This window comes from Neofelis nebulosa, chromosome X, assembly GCF_028018385.1.
Source record: "Neofelis nebulosa isolate mNeoNeb1 chromosome X, mNeoNeb1.pri, whole genome shotgun sequence".
Taxonomy (NCBI): domain Eukaryota; kingdom Metazoa; phylum Chordata; class Mammalia; order Carnivora; family Felidae; genus Neofelis; species Neofelis nebulosa.
Window position 1 is genome coordinate 15870017 of NC_080800.1, and position 18611 is coordinate 15888627.

The 18611-nt window shown below is 43.2% G+C and overlaps 1 protein-coding gene across 10 annotated transcripts in view; it reads right to left on the bottom strand.

The window, feature by feature from the left end:
- The window catches only part of SH3KBP1 (SH3 domain containing kinase binding protein 1), a 334814-nt gene that overhangs the window by 65010 nt on the left and 251193 nt on the right, over window positions 1–18611 (bottom strand). For all 10 annotated transcript variants that reach the window (XM_058714793.1, XM_058714795.1, XM_058714791.1 and 7 more), the window contains one exon: window positions 2059–2166. In XM_058714793.1, the coding sequence (XP_058570776.1) occupies window positions 2059–2166 (108 nt within the window). The remainder of the gene's footprint in view (window positions 1–2058; window positions 2167–18611) is intronic.

Genomic DNA, 18611 nt, shown 5'->3' on the forward strand with positions numbered 1-18611 from the left:
TCTCTACGACTATATTTTATAAAGCATTAGATTTCCTTTTAAAGGCTATCATCAAAGTTCTCAGATGCATTTGGATTCCCAGGGAAGCTCATAAAGACATCAAGATAACTGCGTTGATTTGACAGCCGAAGCAAGATGAACCAGAGTCAGACTTCCATCATTACAGCACAGTTTGAGCTGGAGCCTTCCCACACTTGCGATAACAGAGCGATAATTACACAAAGACCCTAACAGTTAACATATATGGGACGTTTACCAAGCACCACATAGCTATGCTAAAGCTTTCCTATCTTTTCAACAGTTCAGCAAGGTAGGTACGATTATTCTCACAATTTTACAGATGAAAATACTGAGGCTTAGACACATTCAGTGAGATGACCTGGAACAGAACAAGTAATGGACGGGGCCATGATTCAAGCCCAGGTCTGTCTGATGCTGTAGCCTGGAGTCACAACCATTACACTCTGTAAATGTCTGTCAAACCTCAACCCTGTGTCCTGTTGTTTCAAACCATTTATGATCCAGTCATTACTAAACGTTAGCATCTGTTTTTCTCAGGGATGGATTCTGTCAACTGATAACCCACCACTGCGACCATCTAGCAAAAATGGCTCAAGTGATTTTGCTTGCTAGAATTTTTTTGTTTCTTGAATGGTGAGCTCTTCTCTGTTCTGAGAATTTATTCCTCTCCTAAAATACCGTGGGGAACTGGAAGGTGGGGTTGTCATGACTTTGAAACAGTACTTCCCAAATTATAATGTGTCACGTGTAACACGTCAACGGGTCACCTGAGGACCTTGTTCAAACGTTAGGTTCTGATGCGCCAGGTCTAGAGCGGAGTCTGAACATTCTAACAAGCTCCAGGTAATGCTGATAAAGTGTGGCACGTGGACCAGCAGTTAAGTGTCAGGGATACAGAAAACACCAGGTGTGGGGAATAAGCCTAGGAATTCCCTGAGCTTATTTCCAACAACTAGGAATCAGAATCCAGATTCTCTGAACCCCAAACTCAGTTCCAAGAGAGCACAACATGTGCGGAACAGAGCATTCTTCAGCTAAATAATACAAGAAAGTGACCTGTGCAAAAGCGTAGAAGGTGTGGCCCTAGGAAGAAAACCAATCTAAAGATCTATGGGGCATAACCTTGGTGGGTACCAGTACCATGCAGCTTCTCGAACAATCACGTGTGTTCATCTAAGCAGTACACACACACCATTGACACGGTTTCGTATTCTTACCAACCAATCCACCAGTATGTAGCTATCCTTCATAAACGTCAGCTCCCTGGGAATGGTCATGGGTCCAAGTCAGGTTCATGGTCCAGTAGCAGAGCCCCAATGGGCACAAAGAGAAACCAGTCCAGAAAGGCAGACGGAAGTCAAGTGAAAGCCTGAGCCAAGAGCCCTGAGGTGCAGGACAGAATGGAAAAGACCAAGGTGCTGCCCCCTTATAATGTAAAGTGCTTCTAACTTGTCAACGTCTCTTGTTACATCTCATCGGAGAAACAATACACCCGCAGTGAGGCAAAGATGGACTCTGGTTCATTTAAACAACGGCAGGAAAATGGGTCCCCGCAAAGAGAGAACAGGTCAGGGGTGTATACGTATATACACACAGTATAGGAACATTACTGGCTTCGCTCTGCGTCCTCAGCTTCACGATGTGCTTTTCAGCCACTTCCACGATACTGGGCACTTCACTACCGCCAAGGACATACGACACAGGATGCAGGCGGTCCACTTAAATGGAGCACCCAAGAGGTCTTGTCATGTGGGTGCTTCTATGTTCTAGGTACTGTACCAAGCGCTTTGTACACGAGAATAAGGATCACTGTCACTAGCTGTCATATGAGGAAACTGATGCTTGTGGAAGGTAATGAACTCATTCACACTCTCACCCAGCGTACAGAACAGCCGAAGGCTCAGAAACCAGGTCCATCGAACTAAAATGTCAGTGCTCTTCAATGGTCCACTAAACTCCCCTCACCCCGAGACCCATCAGGGAAGCCACCACTCTGACAGCGTGCGGAGCACTGACATCCAAGCCAGGAACACTTACATTCCCCTCCTTTTCAAAGTCAGGTGGAAGTAACTTCACGAAGTTATCGGGGAACACTCCTCGTCTGCCGTTGAGCTCTCCTTCCCACCAGCCCACGTCGATGCAGTCCTAGGAAACAGGAGAGCAGAGAGTGAGAAACGGGACAAGCACCCTCCAGGGAGGTCTGACACCCTGTTAGAGGGGATGGAGGCCCTTTCCTGGAGGCCACTGTCAACCCATCCACCGTGGTTACTGAGACCAGGTCAGCATCAACCTCAAAGTCAGACGGGAGAAGGAGAGCACAAGTGTGCTAGAGCTGCTCAGACTCAAAACCCAGTGTGGCTGCCGGATGCCCTGAATCTAGAAGATTTTTTTTTTTTTTTAAAGATGGGAGGATATGTACCTTCTTCGTCTTAATTTTACTGAAATAAAATTATTTCATTAACAGCAAACATGCTTTAGAAAGTATCACATGCACAAAGGTTCTCTTTGGCCTGTCACAAAGCCTGCAGAAATGAAAAAAGGGCTTTGTGTTGAGAGTCAGCCAAGCCTGAGAAAAATCCACTTTTGGCAAGCTCGTGAACGCCCTGCTCTTCCTCACCTTCTCCTTTCGGTGGTGATGGGGCACAGGTGTCATCATGAGAAGCCCTTCTCCCACCTTACAGAATTCCATGTTTGCTTACTAAATGAATGAACAAAATCTATTCATTCTTCTAGATCAAACCTGTTTCCCTTTAAGTAATCCCTATTCTGTTCACTCACTCATCAAATGTTTACTGAGTGCCTATTTTGTGCCAGGTATCAGGCAGACAGTGAGAGCTCGGCCTGTGCCAAGCTTCCGTCCTGAGCCTAATGGCCTCATAGTTCTCCTGGACGCTTAACCTCATGCCATGAACCACTTCCATTTGGCCTCATATCCAATTGGTTGGAAGGCAAGTTTGTTCTGGTTTCACAATGTATCTCACATTTGTCCCCCGGCTCTAATTCCACTTGAACCACCCTAATTCAAGACTCACCTGGCCTACTGCAAACCTCCTCACTTGGGCACTTTTTCCGGCCCAGCTTATGGACAATGTACACACAGTGCTGTTAATTACACGCCCTTGAGTAAAAATCCAGTTCTCAGATTGTGATCGATAACTTCCTGCTAGAGCCGAAAACGAGCAAAGGCTTCCCAAAAAGTGCTAGTCACACACAGGACTTTCAAAGTTGCGCCTGAAGCAGGAGATGTTCAGCAAAGTGAGGAGATCATGCCCAGGGCCCATGGAGAGACACTCATGGTCCTCTACAAAACCAGTGGGCCAGGATGGCTCAAGCAGCAGATGTGCAGCTGGCCCAGGGTCCTGCTGCAGACCCCCGGAGGGCCACAGCTTATGTGACTCACAGGTGCCTTGCTCCATCATACATCTTAGCAAGGTGAAGAACACATCTGGCTTTGTCACCATTATGCCCCCAGCCCACCGCACAATGTCCAATGTAATAAATATTTATGGAATCAATGAAGACTCTTTCTAACCCTAAGTCCTATGATCTCCTGCAGTCAGGACAAGGTAGCCTCCATCTACCTTAACTCATGATGACTGTATGTAAGAGAGGGCCCACGTCAGGTGAGAAGTAAATGAGCACCACCCTCCCTTCCAATAGTGGTAACTGTTTACAGAGATAAACTAACCCTTCAGAAGAGGATGTGGATTTTAGAAATGGGCCCTTAATCACAGATGGCAAATTCTAGTCCAGACCAACGCCAAAAAAACAGACACTTGAAACATCAAGTTCAGACTTACCCAGGACAAATTGGAGTTCAAAAGACAACATGAGAGAATGCTTATCTTTCTTGAAAAATAACAAAGAGAAGCCCAGGTAAGTATTCTGGCCCCACTCATGTCACATCACTCCCTAAACAATCTAGCATCAGTCCCCACAGAAAGGATTCACGGACAGGGATGGCGGTGGCAGAGTAGGATAGCTTCTGCCGTTCTCCCAAACCTGAGAAGACATCATCATCCACAACCCCAGAAAATCTTGGGAAGGCCTAGGGTGTGACATTTCTATACTCTCAATCCTTAGGAATGAAATCTTTCAATCCAGAAGGCTCTGCTTTTGAGGAAATGCTTGGCACCTTTCTCTCCTCTTTTTTCCGGACAAGTCCCTCTTCTTTTCAAAACCCAACTTGAAACTCACCTTCAGTAAAGTGATATTGATGAACGCTTTAGCTTTTCTCTAACACTCACAACTGTGTTAATTTGCACTTCACGATATTCAATTCAACAAACATCTATTAAATGCAAAGTACATTTAAGTTCTTTCTGTAGGCACCAAACATTAAACCTGCAAAGAACATGATCCCTAACTCCAGGGAGATTAGAGATTTATGTGAAAGACCCCCACACAATATTACACAAGGCCCTCTTGGATGACAGGTATCAACCAAGAGGTCTGGTACGAAAGAGGAACAATCATTAACAGTTTTTCAAATAATCTTAAATCTTTTCATGTGTGAAGGGTTTGCTTATGTGATGACTGAACTTCCCTGCACATTCAATTCAGAGCATCTGATACAGAATTACATCCACAAAAGGCACTTAAATACTGTTCAGTGCTACATTTCTTTTAAAAAGCTTCTTTCCAACTTTCTGACTGGTGCAAATCCATGCCTCACCTTAGTCTCATGCAAGCAGTAACCCAAGAATCATTGCGATGAAGCCTCTTCCTTCATATGTAAGAAAAACAATGAGGAAAACTTTAATAAGCAGAAGCATATCCAGAATAACTTTAGAACTCATACATGCCTACGGGGGAAAACAGTGCATATGACATATTTATTATATCTCCCATCAGTGGTGAATGAATGGCTTGGATGGCTCGTCTATACTCTGCTTTTGAAGGATAACATTAACAGTACTAATCATTGTGTAATTCAAGGTAAGAGAGGGAAAGCGTGAAGGTAGAACACAATCTGTCTTACTGTTCTGATTGGTATAAAGACAAATTCAGGGCTCATGGATGAGATAAGTGCATTCCAAAAAGAAAATAGCCAGGGGGCGCCTGGGTGGCTCAGTCGGTTGGGCAGCCGACTTCGGCTCAGGTCATGATCTCGCAGTCCGTGAGTTCAAGCCCCGCGTCGGGCTCTGTGCTGACAGCTCAGAGCCTGGAGCCTGTTTCGGATTCTGTATCTCCCTCTCTCTGACCCTCCCCTGTTCATGCTTTGTCTCTCTCTGTCTCAAAAATAAAATAAACGTTAAAAAAAAAAATTAAAAAAAAAAAAAGAAAATAGCCAGTGTGCCTTAGTGTGCCAAAGTGTGCCAAAGGAAAGCGGAAGAGGGAACCTGCTGCAGGACAGAAACCAGCCCAGGGTCAAGGTACCTGGAGGGGGCAGAGACCGGTAGAGAACCGGGGCGCTTCTTACCCCCTAGCAAAAGAAGCTAATCTAATGGGAACAGGAACAATTCTGACAGCAAAATGAGAAGTGAAAAAACATCTTCTTCAACAAACCAGGCAAAAGAACTAGCCTTTTGATGGCGGAAATGAAGAGACAGTTATTCGTAGGAGGGCTGTGCTTCTGGAAGTATAAGAGAACAGCAAATTCAATTTATTTGCTAAGGACTGAAAACATGCAGGATAGCAGAGGCATTCAGGGGTAAACAGAAAATCATAATGTCCTTACAGGACTCCCAAGCTCAGAGGCTAGAGGGAGAGGCAGACGCAGTGGATCAATATGACGCAGAAACGCCGGCAGGAGTGCTAAGCCAGGTTTAAAAACAAATGGGACCTAGACAAACCGGGTAGCCTGAAAAGAGAATGAGGGCATGAACCAAAGTAATGAGAAAGGTCAAAGGCAGGATCACCAAGCATGAAGGAAGGGAAGAGGGAGAGTGGGAAGCTGGGGTCATGGAAAAGAATATTCAAGAACTGGTGCTTAGAGTGAAGGCAGTGTCTGGCTCCCAGAGGGCTCCCAGCCAACATCGACTTACCAGCGATGCGAGGCATGAGGCAAGATGGCACCCGTGAGAGGCAGGAGCAGGATGAAGGGACAGCGGGTCAGTGATCTGTGAGGCCAGAATATCATCAGAGTGGAGTAGATGTCCCCAGGGAGGATGGCAGAAGGCGAGTGAAAGCAGGACAATGAGATAGTGAGGAGAGAGGAGGTATGGCCAAAATACTGGAAGATGTAAGGGTGACCATGTCATTTCTTTTCAAACCTGGGACATTATTAATAATCACACCGGGACCAAAGATGTAACCCAAGATGATGATCACCCTAGCAGATTTTAAGATTCCAATAAGGATGAGGAAAACAGAGCAGCTTCTGAATGAGTCAGGAGTTTGCAGCGGGAGAGAGTGAAAAATCAGCACATAGATGAAAGAAAGCTTCCAGAACAACGATCATTAGAAATAAGCTCCAGTGGCACAGGAAAGGAGAGGAAAGGAGACCTGGACTTGATCAAGAGTTGAGGGTATGGAAAGAATGACATTTCTGACACAGAACGTTCACTCTTCTATGACCAAGTCCTCAAAAATGGTTTCTCTATGCCTCATCACCAGGCAGATATCAGAGTAAAATATGGTATTTTTCCTTATAAATTACAAACCACGGTTTTCCTTTTAAGGAATGAATAAACAGAGCCTCAGTTGTGCCGTGCTCCCACCTCTATGCTCCGACCTATCTCAGGGTGTCTGAGGTATCGCAGGGAGAGGGGGAAGACAGGCAATGTGGGCTGTCTGAGAATTAAGTGGTCCACAAGTTATCAAAACTCTGGGTCTCGGTTTCTTGATACACAGGACAATTTGGATGGGGTGTGAAGAGCGACACGACCTTGGTGGTCATCATTACTGTGATTCTATGGACTGGTCCCAAAGACCTGGAGGGACAGTGCGCCAGGAAAGCTTCCGGCCACACCCTGACGTACAACTTGGCAGAGTCACCAAGCGCGCTCTGGTGTGTCTGCCTCTAGTCTCGGCGCCACAGATGTTTAGAAAAGACAAACTTGTCTTTTGGTTGAATTGTAAATTTGTGAAAAGATCTAGCCAAAACCTCATCCTGGGCTCCCTTTTGTCAACAACGCAAAGCAACCTAATAGTTCACGGTTTCTCAAAGCTGGCTGCACACTGAGAATCACCTGGGGAATTTTTACAATTCCCAGGGCTGGGGCTACACCCCACACCAATTTCTAGGGGGTCGGACCAGGAAATCAGCACTTTTTAGAGGTTCCTTTGTCCTTAATATGCAGGCTGACAATCAATGATTTGGACTCACGCTTGCCAAATTTTAATGCACATAATATCCACTTCGGCATCTTGTGAAAATGCCAACTTGGATTCGGTAGGTCTAGGGCGGGTCCGAGATTCAGCATTTCTAACAGGTCCCTGGGTGATGCGTATGCTGCTGGTCCATGCACCACACTTTGAATAGTAAGATTCTCAAAAATGGTCAGGTCCTTGAAAATAAGGATCTTGTCTTCACACTTTTGTATCCACCAAATACCTAGAGCATTGCCTGGCAAATATCAATCCTGAATAAGGGCTGGCTGAATGGATGAAATGACGGATGGCCCAACCTTCCCTCAGACTACTGATCTACTTCTCTCAATTTTCAAACACCAGAAGTGAGGTCGAGTTGAATCAGGGAGAGGCAGGTATAGATTAGCTACTCAAGAAAGCTTCACCTCTGTGATCTGGCTTACCTATTGATCTTTACTGAATTTATTATTTGTTTATAATTGTGGAAACAACTTCAAAATACCTCCAGAACGTAAGGCACATTTTCTCAGACATCGTAAGTGCCCTGTTTGACTTCAGACGGGAATGTGTAGCTTACAAACGGACCTATCGAACCAAAAAATGAAACGATGAAAATGGGTTCGCCAGCTGGTCCAAGCGAGAAAGAAAAGCACTACGCTCAGCCACTGCTCTTGGTGGCCAGCTGTGCCCACATGCCCTAGTCCCAGTTTCCCAGAAGTTATCCAGCGTGGCTGTTTTTCACGGTCTCCTCTGATGACTGAGACACCACTCCAGGAGAAAGGGAGTGTTGTACACTTTCAGCGTCCCACCAGCAGTACAGAAAGTGCTGTTTAATATTTACTAATGAACGTCTTCTGCGTGGAGCTTCAGGGGGGCTATTGAGAGACAGATCCACAGAAGCCAGAGCCCAGGAGCACTCAGCTTTGCCTTTGCTTGTTAACGCCTCCCCAAGAGATGCAATTATTCCGCATGACTGGGATTTCTGCTCACAATTTCCAACATCCCCATAAGTCAGTTATTAAAGCAGGCTCATCAACATCATGGTTTATGAGGGAAGAGGGAAAAAGGAAAACTACAGGCTATCTCAACGTTAGAAGAAATGCCTGGCAGACCACAGCTAATGAGAGAAGCCAAGGAGACAGCCTCAGAGACAAACTCACTCAAGAAAATGTCACATTCCAGATTAAAAAAAACCCCAGTAGAACAGGTCAATGAAACCAGGAACTGGTTCTTTAAAAGGATAAACGGAACTGATAAACTTTTAGCCAGACTCATCAAGAAAAAAAGAAAGATAACTCAAATAAATAAAACCAGAAATGAAGGAAGAGAAATAATAGCTGGCACCACAGGAATACAAAGGACCAGAAGAGAATGTTATGAAAAATTCTATGGACAACCTAGAGGAAATGGACAAATTCCTAGAAACATAAAACCTTCCAACACCGAGTCGGGAAGAAATAGAAAATCTCAACAGACTGATTACCAACAATGAACGGAATCAGTAATCAAAAAATTCTCCCAAAACAAAAGTCAGGACCAGATGTCTCCTCAGGGGAATTCTACCTAACACTCAGAGAAGAGTTAATACCTATTCTTCTCAAACTATCCCAAAAAACAGAGGAGGAAGGAAACCTTTCAAATTCATTCTATGAGGCCAGCATTACCCTCACATTAAAACCAGAGAAAGACACTACAAAAAAGAGAGAGAGAGAGAGAGAGAGAGAGAGAGAGAGAGAGAGAGAGAGAGAACTACAGGTCCAATATCTCTGATGAATACACATGCAAAAGTCCCTAACAAAATATTAGCAAATGAAATCCAACAATACATTAAAAAAAAATCCTTCACCACAATCAAGTGAGACTTATTCCCGGGTTGCCCCAGGGGTTTGATATTCACAAATCAGTGTGATATATCACATTAACAAGAGAAAGGATAAAAACCATACAATCCTCTCAACAGACACAGAAAAAGCATTTCACAAAGTACAACATCCACTCATAATAAAAACTCTCAAGTTTTAGAGAGTAGGTCTAGAGGGAATATACTTCAACATAATAAAGACCTTATATGAAAAACCCACAGTTAACATCATCCTCAGTGGGGGAGGAACTGAAAGCCTTTCCCCTAAAGGCAGGACCAAGACAAGAATGTCCACTCTCACCACTATAATTCAACACAGTACTGGAAGTTCTAGCCACAGCAACCAGACAACAAAAAATAAAAAAAGGCAACCAAATTGGTAAGGAAGCTGTAAAATTTCACTATTTACAGATGACATGATACTATATATAGAAAATCCTAAAGATTCCACCAAAAAACTATGAGAGGTGATAAATGAATTCAGTAAAGTCACAGGATACAAAATTAATACACAGAAATCTTTTGCATTTCGTTACACTAACAATGAAGTAACAGAAAGAGAATTTTTTTAAATGTTTATGGGGGGGGGCATGTGTACATGTGCATCCGTGTACATGCATGAGCAGCGGAGGGGCAGAGAGAGACAGACGGAGAAAGACGATCCCAAGCAGGCTCTGTGCTATCAGTGTGGAGCCTGATGCGGGGCTTGATCCCACCAACCGTGAGATCATGACCTGAGCCGAAATCAAGAATTGGACACCTACCCGACTGAGCCACCCAGGCGCCCCAGCGAAGAGAAATTAAGAAAAGCAATTCCACTCACAGTTACACCAAAAATAATATAATACTTTGGAATAAACATAACCAAGGAGTTAAAAGACCCGTAATATGAAAACTATAAAACACTGATGAAAGAATTAAAGAAAAAAAAAAGGAAAATGTCCCATTACAAAAGCCAACATCCTAGGATTGTCAAGGCTTAGGGAGTCATTCACTGTTTTGCGACACTGGGAACTCATGACCTCAAAGAGTTCATCTAACTTGTAAAAAATCCTGACTTTTTATTGGGCAATAACTTATAGGCTTTGCAATACTAACTTCTGATTCTTTCATTTCACATAATATATAACTGGTAATAAAAAATCGAATGAGGAACACACAAAGAGCAGTAACCAAGCCTCCACTTGGCCATGCCAATATGAATCGAAGCATGTGTAGATGCCTGAAAACTACTCAGAAATGCCCCATGTCTTCTGTAAGCCACCCACATCGTACCTCACATTTTCTTGCTTCTTCATATGTACAGTAATTTGTGACTGTATGCTCTCAACAACTGTGCAAACTACGTCGTTGAGAGTGGGTTTTGAGGCCTTCCTTGTAACCGTGTTGAGTTTTTGTTACGGTGTGCAAGTTACGTGCAGATCAGCTTGATCCGTCAAAGCTTGGTTTTAGGCTTTGTTAGGGTGGGTTAGGGAGGGGCTGTTCCTGTGGCTGCCTCTCCTGGGTTCTCAATTAGATGCCAGGTATGTTCAGCACAGTTTTTCTACCCTGCTTGGCCAGAATTCTAACATGTCTCATCACTGGTGACTTCTGGGATGTTCACTCAGCTCACAGCCCACCCACTCCCCCGTGCTGATTTTCTTCCGGGCCTGGTGGGGTCTTGCCCTAGTGATGCACACTTTAGCATTTGGCAAAACCTTCTGGAGCTCTTTCTTTGCAAAGCTCACTCCTCTGCAATTGCCTGCCCTGAAAAGTCCAGTCACCTGGGCAGCCCTGAATTATAATCTCTGTTTCCTCTATCTGATGAGTCCTCTGCTTTCTGTTGGGGCTCCAGTGCCCTATGCTGCAATTTAGAAAGCGCCCCTGGGGTTGATGTGGAACACTTCTCTCAAGGATTACATCTCCATGCTTTGTGTTACCCAATGCCTAAAAACAGTGGGTTCATGTATTTTGTCCAATTTTAACGTTGTCTATGGCAGGAGGGTAAGGCTAACACCTTTGATTCCATCATGGCTACAACCAGAAGTTGTATACTCACTTAAAAAGGCTGTTTCTTTAATAAGAATTTATTTGATTCTAGATTTAATCGAACTTTAAGCTCTATCTTTAAAAGTCTGAGCTATTTCAACGTCTAATTCCCAAAAGAAGTCCTAGAGAAAGAATTTCTGAAATGAAAAGACATACAAGAGTTTTTAATTACCCTGGAGTCTCCTCTGCTAGTCATAGACACCTTTCTCTAACAGGAAGGTGGAATATTCCCTAAGGAAAAGTAGAGTCGGTGTTAAACATCATTATATGCAAAAGTGAAATACAGGCAGTAGGTCAGTGTCACCCAACCTTTTCCAGATAATGGCACGCATATAAAATGATAATATTTTGATGGCATACTGCTGGAGGCCAAATGTTAAAGGCCAACAACCCAGAAGGGGGTTCCGGCTACCTAAGGCCCTTTCCATCCACCCGGAGAGCTGAGGGGATCACTACCCTATACTCCTATAACCCACTCATAGCACATGGGTTAGGAAATGCTACAGAAGTAACCCTTGAATCTGGATGTCAGCAAGAACTGCGCAAAAAGCTGAAATCAAATCTCAGTCCCCAGAAAGAGAACAGAACTTCCACAGACATTATGAGAGGCAGGCAGGCAGGCAGGCAGGAGGAAAGCCCGAAGGGATTTTAATAGGAGACAAGCCAGAGCAGAAGCCCCACAGGCCTGGTTACTCACAGCCTGTTTCCCTCTTAGAAAAAGATGCTTCTCTCTGGAGCCTCTTCAGAGAACAGCACCCAACAGATAATTCCCTAACAGTCCAGCTCCAGGATCACCATTCATACTGCGCAAGTCCTGGAGTCCTGGGGCGCGGCCGTATCGCTTGCCCACAACAAATACACAGGAATAGCTTACTGATTTCATTATTTTATTTTTAGGTTATATAATCTCAAGTTTCAGGAAATATTTAGGCTTTTAGTCTTTTTTCTAGTATCAGAGTGAAAGACCCTCTACCCCCATAAATCTATTTAAAAAAACAGTCATCATGTGAAAAGGAGATATTTGCAAGAGAGGACCTTTCCTGTGTACTCATGATCGGGCTTTATGCGCCATAGGAACCATTAACATATGAAGGCATGTGAACAATTACACACAAAACACAACTCATTAAGGAAGCACTTTCACATTTCTTTGGTCCATTTAAACATAATCAAGTATGCAAAGTTATACATCAGTATTTTTTTCATAGAAATTTCCCCTTTTCTACTTGTTAAGTCATTTACATTGAGATGAACACTTAAGGCTCAATTGTGAAAACGGTTTCTAATGGGACCTTCGGCTCATCTGAAGCACATGGCTAAGAATACGTTTACCTCTCAAGGATGTGCATCCTACAGCTGAGCTCTCATGTGCATTTGTGTTTAGAAAACCATATATTCTGCATCCCAACACATGCTTTTCTTCCATTAAAAGGGGAGCAGATATAATAAAAATCATTTTGCTTCTTTGACAAAGAGTGGCATTTATAAAGCATCTTTCATTATGCTTTAAGAGATTTTCTGAGCTCCTGCACCACCTCCAAGAGAAACAAAGAAAGCTGTTAGGGATGAGGGTTGGGGAGTGCCTTCATTTTACAGATAAGGACCAGGAAGGAATATGAGGTGAAAGACATAGCCATAATCATTATGAACGTCAAGATCGGCCAAGCCAGCTGCAGCAGCTATTGGTAAATTCATAAATTCCTACCTTCTATTTCTATTCTTCACCAGACAAATCTACATTTCAGTTTTTCTATTAGGAAAACTTATTCCTTGGCATAAAAATTCGTTTGGTGATGTTTTTCTCTACACGCAGCAAATTTAGCTTACAGACCTTGGGCAGGGAATGAAAAACACAATTCCCAGTCGGATCCAGGCCCTTGGGCTGCTCAGCTGAGTCCAGGCCTGCCTGGTAGGTAGAGTGGGGCTACATCTGTTTGCCACCTTGGGGGAAAAGCTCCGATACAGGAGATTTATGGTCTTGTATTACAAAGGATATTCTCGGGAAGACAGAGAACAAAACCAAGGTCCTTGAAATTCATGCAATCACGTATCAGGAAGTTATTTACTAAATATTGGGGCTCCGATGGTCTTGTAAGAACAAAAGACCAACCAACATTCTCTTAAGGGTATCTTTGCAGAGCCAAGGTTTTTAATTTTGCCAAAGTCCAATTTGGCAGTGTTTTCTTTCACGGACTGTGCTTTTGGTGTCGTGTCTAACAACTCTTTCTCCTATGTTTTCATAAACAACATTTTCTGCTTTTTGTTTTACATGTAGATCTACGGTCCATTTTGAGTTAATGTATGTATTAGGTCTAGGTCAGGGTATTTTTGTTTTTGTTTTGCTTATGGATTACCAATTGTGCCAATACCATTTCTGAAAAAGATTATCCTTTCTTTGTCAAAGTTTCCTTGCTCCTTTGCTGAAAATTAATTGCTGTATTTTGGGGGTCTGTTTCTAGACATTCTATCTCAGGGGGCAGCAAACTACAGCCCATGGGCCAAATCTGGCCTGCTACCTATTTCTGTTCATTCCACTAAGAACAGTCGAAACATTTTTAAATGGTTTAAAAAAACCAAAAGAAGAACATTTCAAGGAATGTGAAAATTACACAAAATTCAAATCTGAGTGTCCAAAAATAAAGTTGTATTGGAACTCAGCCACATCCATTCATTTAGTTCTCTGACCGCTTTTGCATAGCTGCGACAGAGACCATAAAGCCTAAAATATTTACTCTCTGGCCCTTTACAGAAAAAGTTGGCCAAGCTCTGATCTAGAATATGAGGATCCTTATATATATATATGTATATATATATAACCATGCAGAACCTCAGGGCCTCTCTGAATGCCACTGTAAAAAAAAATGCTTGTAAGGAGAGAAGCTTTAAATAGAACCTCTGAAAGCCCTGAGGAAGGCAGAAAAGGAAGGCATTTAATAGCCAGCTACTCTTTCCAACTAGGACAAAAATATAAAGGCCTTAAGTAAAACTGTTCTTAAAAGGATGAATTGTGGGGCGCCTGGGTGGCGCAGTCGGTTAAGCGTCCGACTTCAGCCAGGTCACGATCTTGCGGTCCGTGAGTTCGAGCCCCGCGTCAGGCTCTGGGCTGATGGCTCGGAGCCTGGAGCCTGTTTCCGATTCTGTGTCTCCCTCTCTCTCTCTGCCCCTCCCCCGTTCATGCTCTGTCTCTCTCTGTCCCAAAAATAAATAAAAAAAAAACGTTGAAAAAAAAAATTAAAAAAAAAAAAGGATGAATTGTACTGCACTATATAGTTAACCATAAAATGGAAAAAATTTAAGTCCAAAAGATATTTATTTTTAATGGTGTTTTTCTTAAATAGCCCCAGGAGTCATAAATGAAGAAAAAACACTTGTAAATGTGAAAGATGACAGGTTAATGTCATGTGTGTAAGGTGTTTTTATAAAAATCAATTCGAAAATGACACATAAAATTTTCAACTTGAGTAATCATTTTAAAAAATGCACACTCCGATCAGATTAGCAGAGATTAAAAAGAATGATAATATCCAGGGATGACAAGGATAGGAAAACATATTCTCACACACTCCTGTGGGGAGACTAATTGGCACAATCTTTCATAACGTCACTTAAATAGCTTTAAAAGGAACTGAGGCAGCATTACACTTAGCAAGTTATCATCAGGAAATAATAACAACAGTTAACATTGATAGATCACTTCCTCTAAGTGAGGCATTCTAAGTGCTTTACCTACTTAAACTCAGTTCATCTTTGCGACACCAGGAGGTGGGTACTGTCATCACCCCCATTTCACAGATGTGAAAACTGAGGCACACAGATCGCGCAACCTTCCCAAGGTTACACAAGTAGTAGAAAGTGGCAGCACTAATTACGTGCACAAGAATTTACAGAGCGATGACTGCACTCAACATGGTCTAAAATAAGGAAAACCCAGAAACAAGCTAAATATAAAAGAGAACTGTGACACTTCATATATTAGGATGCTAAGGAACGATTTAGCCATGCTGCCAAAGACAGGCATGATATATTTTTTTAAAAGAGGCTTACAAAATAGTGTGTATGATACGATCTTATTTTTATTTTGAACTATAACGTGTGCGTGTCTCTGTGTAGAACATCTGGAAGGACATCGCTCAAATACTGAGAGGTATCCGAAGGTGGTGAGGTCACAGGTGATTTTGACTTTTCTTTGTATTTATCTATTTATCTGTTTTTTTCTCATTTTTCCTCAAGAGAAAGTATTTACATGATTTTAAAGTATTATTTAAAAGTGCATCCCATGCCACTTTCCATCTCAGAAAGGCCTATTTTAATAAAATGCAAATGTGAATGCAAAGATCTTTGAGATACTTTAATAAGACGGAGGCTATACAACTAGAATAAATTACTTTTATCCTAAGAAAAGTCAAAAAAGAAATAAAGGGGAATTTCAGGGAAAGTACTGAACTAAATTTCAGGACAGTTCAATATATTAAGGAAACTTCCAGTCACTGGGAATTTGTTTTTCTTCTTCCCATAATAACTTATCAGAGCGTAACTATAATTCAACTTTTAGATTTCTAAAGCCTTTTCAGCCACAACATCTCCTCTGATTCTCACAAAAGCCTTGTCAGGGTAATGCCAACAGAAAGGTTAGAAATAGAAAGAGTTTCTCTAATTCCTTAAGACACCTGTAGGTTTTTCTGTGTGTTGTAGGAGAAAAGTATCCAAGATGGTGTTGCACGGATTACTAAGGCCCTGCCACTGAAGCACAGCTCTCTGGACAGAGATGATCATGATGCCGAATGAACACTAGGGTCCCTTTCAACAGTTTCACATAACTTGTGGACGCATACACGGCTGGAGATTCTCATCAACTGCGAAGAACTCATCTATGGAAAATCTGCAATCATGGCCAGCAAAATTTGGGGGTGTTATTATTGTGTTGACTATCTACTGGTAAACTAAAGAGAGATTTTCTACCACCTCAAGTCCTGTGTTCGCCAGCCTCATCTAATTTAACGCTGTGTTTATGATAATAAACAAGCTCAGGGAGGAAGAGTTTTGATCAAACGCACTTATGGTATCAGGATTCTTCTCAACGGTCCCCGTGTCCTGGTTATGTTACAGAGGAAGCAAAACAGCAGTCAACCGTATGTATTCCTTGGGATTTCTAATGCTCTGAGGAGACGATATATTGTGACTTCTGTTGCTAGTAAGGACATATGCAGTCTAACAAGACAGGCCATACTGCAAAAAAACAAAACAAAACAAAAAAAACAAACAACAACAACAACAAAACACATCCCATGACATAAATGACTTATTTGCTAAACACTGACATTCTTCAAATGTATGTAAACCCAGATGATCCCAGACCTGTGCTTAACTTCTTCGTTCACTCATAAAGCATGTCCTTCTAATGGGTCTGTCAGCGTGTCATCATTTTCAGGGTGACACGTGCTAATTTACTCCTCACCCTTGAAACCACATTTAATCCTAACGCTTAGCTCTGCTAAAAGCTTCGGCAGTGCAGAGAGAAAGGGTCAAGGCCAGCAATCTATTTAGCTGATGGACTTACTTAAGCCAAGCTGAGAACCCTTCTTGAGATTCCTACAGCCACTTCTCTTTGAGGAAACATCCTTACTTCCTGTGGGGCTGGAAGCAAGGAAGTGTGAAAACATTCTTCTCGTGAATAAATGTTTCAATTAATGAATTAATCAGAGGAAGCAGGAAGGGAAAATACACATTAGAACAAACAAAAGAACTTATAATCACAGAATGACTTAAGAAGCTCAAGACTCCTGTCTTTCCCTTTCTCTGTCTCTCTCTCTCCCCCTCTCCCTCTCCCTCTCTCTCGCTCTTTCTCTCTCTCTTTTTTCATACTAAAAGCAAACAGAAAACTAAGTGGTACCCAGACCCAGAAGAAAAGAGGAAGGTAAAATATGCTGGACATGGGCAGAAAGCAGAAGGAGGATGGGGGAGAAGAGGGCTTCAGGCACAAAAAGAACAACATTAGCCCTGAGCCGAGGTCATCATTTCCTCTGCACTGATTATCTTTCATTTCCGGAGAGGTGACAATGGAATCATAAAGGCATGGATGGTCCTGAACCTAAGCGATCACAATCATGGGCACCAAAATGCAAGTGGGTGGGGGCAATGGCATGGTAATATCACTTTCCTGATTAAATAATGATGATTTCATTAAATTAGAAAGAAAATTTGATAGGCACTTGCCCTAGATAGCCAGAAACAGAGTGTGACTCGGTGAAAAGACAAGTCACCAGTGGAAGTGACAACCCCACCTTCCACAAGCGTCCGACAGCCCCACGGACAGCCCAGGCAGCACAACCATGCCCCAGCTCTGCCACGTGGGGACCCTTGGGAGGACCACCTCCACGCTCTGGGCCTCGGTTCCTCCTTTGCAACGTGCACAGGATACCCGCGGTCCCACCTAACTTCCAGGACTGCCATGAGGGAAAGGAATGGCGACGAGGGGCCCTGGGCTCTTGGTGCCAGCCACCCGGAAGCATCCTACACTGGGAAACCATGCTGGCGCGTGTAAATTGGCCTGTTATTAAGTTAGGTGGTCAAGAGCTGTCTAGAAAGGAGGAAGGTAGAGATGAAGGAGACCGGGTTAGTTAGTATTCAGTCCTAACTCCGCCTTCACAGCAGGTCAAGTTCCAAATATTGAAGGGTCCCTGGTCTGACATACTCTGAGGAGAAGGTGAAACTCCCCCTGTATTTTTTCTATAGTAGCTACTTTATATTTCTACCTTTATCTAATCTTTTGGCTTCTCTCTTTCTTTAGGGTGCATCTATCAGTTTCTTTTCCCGTATGTCAATACTGGTTTACATTGCTTCTCCCCTTCCCTCCATCTCCACTGCCACATGATTTTTATCAGTAATATTATCTTCCTTAATGTTCACCTTCACATTACCAAATAGGCTTATGCCTATGAAGAAACGGCGGTGGTGGGGAGGCGGTTGTGTCTGCTTTATTAGGGGGTCAAAGACATGGTCACTCAGGGGAGCTTTTTAATAAGAAATACATAGAGTTCCTTATTTACAAAGGGGTCACATGGGAAGCCCTTCCTTCCAAGTTAGGGGGGCCGAGGCCAGGAGACAGTGGGCAAGGAAGGCCAAAGGCGGGAACATTGGCCCTCTCCACAGTCGGGCTCCCTCTCCCCCATGTGACAGCGGCCAGGGCGAGGAGCGCCATTTCGATGGCGGCCACCATCACTGCTGAAGCCTGGCCTCGCCTGTACCGGGCTGCTGTCAGCCTTTCTCCAAGGAGCTCCCTGGTTGGAAACCAGACCCAGAGGCTTCTGAACCCTTTCAACCATGCTCTGAGCACAAATCACGAAGGCAGGGATGGGGGCGGCAGGAACACAGATGAAGGAGCTATTTTTGAGTGACTGGAAATAAAAGCTAAACACAGGTGTGTTCTGTGCAAGTGGAAATGTTCCTA